Source organism: Ylistrum balloti, unplaced genomic scaffold (genome assembly GCF_031769215.1).
Source record: "Ylistrum balloti isolate Yb309-2 unplaced genomic scaffold, AGI_CSIRO_Ybal_v1 Utg370828, whole genome shotgun sequence".
In the NCBI taxonomy this organism is placed as follows: Eukaryota; Metazoa; Mollusca; class Bivalvia; order Pectinida; family Pectinidae; genus Ylistrum; species Ylistrum balloti.
The window spans coordinates 292,362-295,326 of NW_026782478.1; the positions used below are offsets into that span (position 1 = coordinate 292,362).

Sequence of the window (2,965 nt, forward strand, 5' to 3'; positions counted from 1 at the left end):
CTTCATCAAATAAAACTAAAAGACAAAAAATATAAGTTATGACAGAGTCAACATCATGATCGGTACAGTATTAAAAATATTATTCATAAATCATGAGCACCAAATGTACCTTGCCTACGAAGCGCAAACTTTTTATCTTCAAAAACTTGAAAAAGTGTCATGGCGGTGGGTGTGAAAAACCTGAAAAAGTGTCATATCGGCAGGTGTGCGCGTGGGACGAACAGTCCAATTCGGTGACGTCTACCGAGGTAAAGTTATGTTATATTTTAAGACGATCTTGCCACAACGACAAGGATTAAAACAAAACTGATGTTCTGTTTGTAAGTTTTGTTTGTTTATAAGTGCTGTTAGTTGATAATTCAAACCAAGCCCCAGACAAGCTTCTTATCAACTCGCACGTACAGTGTTCTGTACGCTTACGTCATGTCGAGAATTCCGTAAAATATATTGTTCAAAATTTATCAATAGTTCAACCACACTGTGCTTCTTTTTTGAAATATATAGTAATCGTATTGTTATTTAAAAAAATTAAACTAATTCTGGATGCTTTTAAAATAGCGATTTGAAAGATCGCGGCATTATTTACGCAGAAAATTGCAGCTAGAGGGCTCTAACTCTTTTCGATATTTCAGACAATGAGAAGGCCAGGATCGGTAAATTTTGTCTGAAAGGCCGTAGCAATAGGCTGTGTACTGTAGTAGTAATGTTACACACTGCTGTACTGTAGTAGTACTGTAACATACTGCTGTACTTACTAGTACTGTTACACACTGCTGTACTGTAGTAGTACTGTTACACACGGTACTGTAGTAGTACTGTTACACACTGCTGTACTGTAGTAGTTTTACATTATACCATACCAGATACTTAAACCCTACCCACAGAACATCCTCCCTGTCTATACCTACAGCCCATGTCGCCCGTCTGTCTGTGTATATGATCCTGAGGAACTCGCCACCTCCACTGAGGAGAAGGACCCTATAGTTGTTATAGTCCCCTATGATAAGGTTCCCCACACTGTCATACACCACATCCCTGGGGTAAAATGTTACACCTCCTGTTTGTGGTGTTTGTTTATATGTACTGGGGATGTCACCTCTATATACAAACACTTCCTGGAAGTCAGTATCTATGACAACAACACATTGGTTTCCATCACCACCTTCAGTTTTACTGTTGATATCAATCACTGTGACATTGTGAGTTACTGGACACTCTGACATCCTGACTGGTGTATACACTAACGGTTTCCCAGTCTCTACAGCCATTTGACCTTGTGTAGTAAATTTACAGATGTGTTTCTTCATCCCCAAAATGATATGGTTACTAGCTGTAACACATATACACTGGGGGAACTCCTTGGTTCTGAATTTGTTTGTAAGTTGTCCTGATACCAGCTCCATGATGTTGTTTTCCTCGTCACAGACCCACAGTGTGTGTGTTGTGGGTGATAGACTGATGTCCTTGATGACAGTCGTGTGTTTGACCTTCTGTACTACTTCACCTTCCCTGTTAAGGAGAGTTAATGTACCACTGTAATCACTGGTCCACACCTGACCATCAGTAGTGGGACATAAAGACCCAATGTAACATGGAGATTTCCACTCCTTCACCACTTTGGTCTCTGACAGTCCTGAGGTGGTAACTGTCCCTAAGGCCAGTTGTAGATGATGGTGAGTATTTGTGGTAGGTGTGAAGCTGGCCGTACCCAGGACAGGTTTCACGGGGAGATGTAACGAGGTATGTATTTCATACTCTGTGTCGTAGATTTCCAGATGAGAGCCATGCTGGAGGGTCACCTTACATTCCTGTAGTTGTTGTTTTAGTTGTTTGTTGTATGTCTCCAGGTCCTTTTTGTATTTTAGAATCAGCCTGGCATTGCCCTCTTCCATCTTTTTATAAACAGAGAGTGTCTGTGTTGTAAGCAGATCAAGGTCTTGTTTTATTTTATCTGTTTGAGATTTTAGTTTGAGTGAAAGTTCCTCAAAATTGCTGGTGTTGTCTTTAAGGAGTGTATCCACAGAAGATATATATTCCCCGACTTGTTTCAGGTCATTTTGTTCTGTTTTGTCGATAAAACTTTTAATATGTTGTTTCTTTTGAGGAGTAATTGCACTGAGTTCACAAACATCATGACCTTTGTGAGTTGATAGTAAACATGTAAGGCAAATAAGTTGATCACATTTCTCACAGTAAAGATCAAGCTGTTTCTCTTTATGTTGAATACATGTTTTCTGACCTTTAGGACGGAAAGCAGATTGACCAATGGGTGTTGCCATAGTGAAGATCAGAGGAATCTGAAAAGACAAAAAAAAGATTTGTTCCATATATTTGTAGATGTTGAAGTAACAAAAAATTACACTCTCATAAAATAATGAAAGACCCTACAGGTATATTGGTGCTTACCACTGTTTCCCTTCAGTTCTCGTTTCCTCTATTTTTGCTCTTATATGAAATCTGAATAATCCTTTTCAGAAATAGTAATAATAATTTTTTTATTGGGAAATCCAAGATGACTGTCAGCCATGTTGTTTCTCTGACCAGTACCAAAATAAAATGGCAAAACTAGGAGCCAAAAGGAAACCTACTATGGAATTTGAGAAAGATTTATCCAGTAATTCTCAAGAAAGAGAAACAACTTTCCTTAGCAAAAATCCAAGATGGCTACTTATCACCCACTTTGTTTTCTTTGAACTTTCATTGTCACAATCCAAGATGGCCACCAGCTGTTAACAGCCATTTTGTTTTTTTAGATAAATCCCAAAAGAAAAAAACACAAGGGCACAACAAGTGACTAAGGAAAACCTACATATGATTTTGAGAAAGATCAAGAAATAGTGATGGAAAGAGCTGTTCAATGGCAATTGACAGATGTTAGATAGACGACAGATCACAGATGTAGGGCATTTTAAATAACCCACCATCATCAGATGGTGAGCTAATGAAAGGTACACAAACAATGTAA

General features: G+C 38.4%; 1 protein-coding gene across 1 annotated transcript; it reads right to left on the bottom strand.

Moving 5' to 3' along the window:
* Positions 1 to 818: 818 nt before the first annotated feature.
* Positions 819 to 2,279, bottom strand: LOC132558815 (uncharacterized). Its single transcript, XM_060223425.1, has one exon. The coding sequence runs from the start codon at positions 2,277 to 2,279 to the stop codon at positions 819 to 821; it is 1,461 nt and encodes a 486-aa protein (XP_060079408.1).
* Between the last annotated feature and the right edge of the window lie 686 nt (positions 2,280 to 2,965).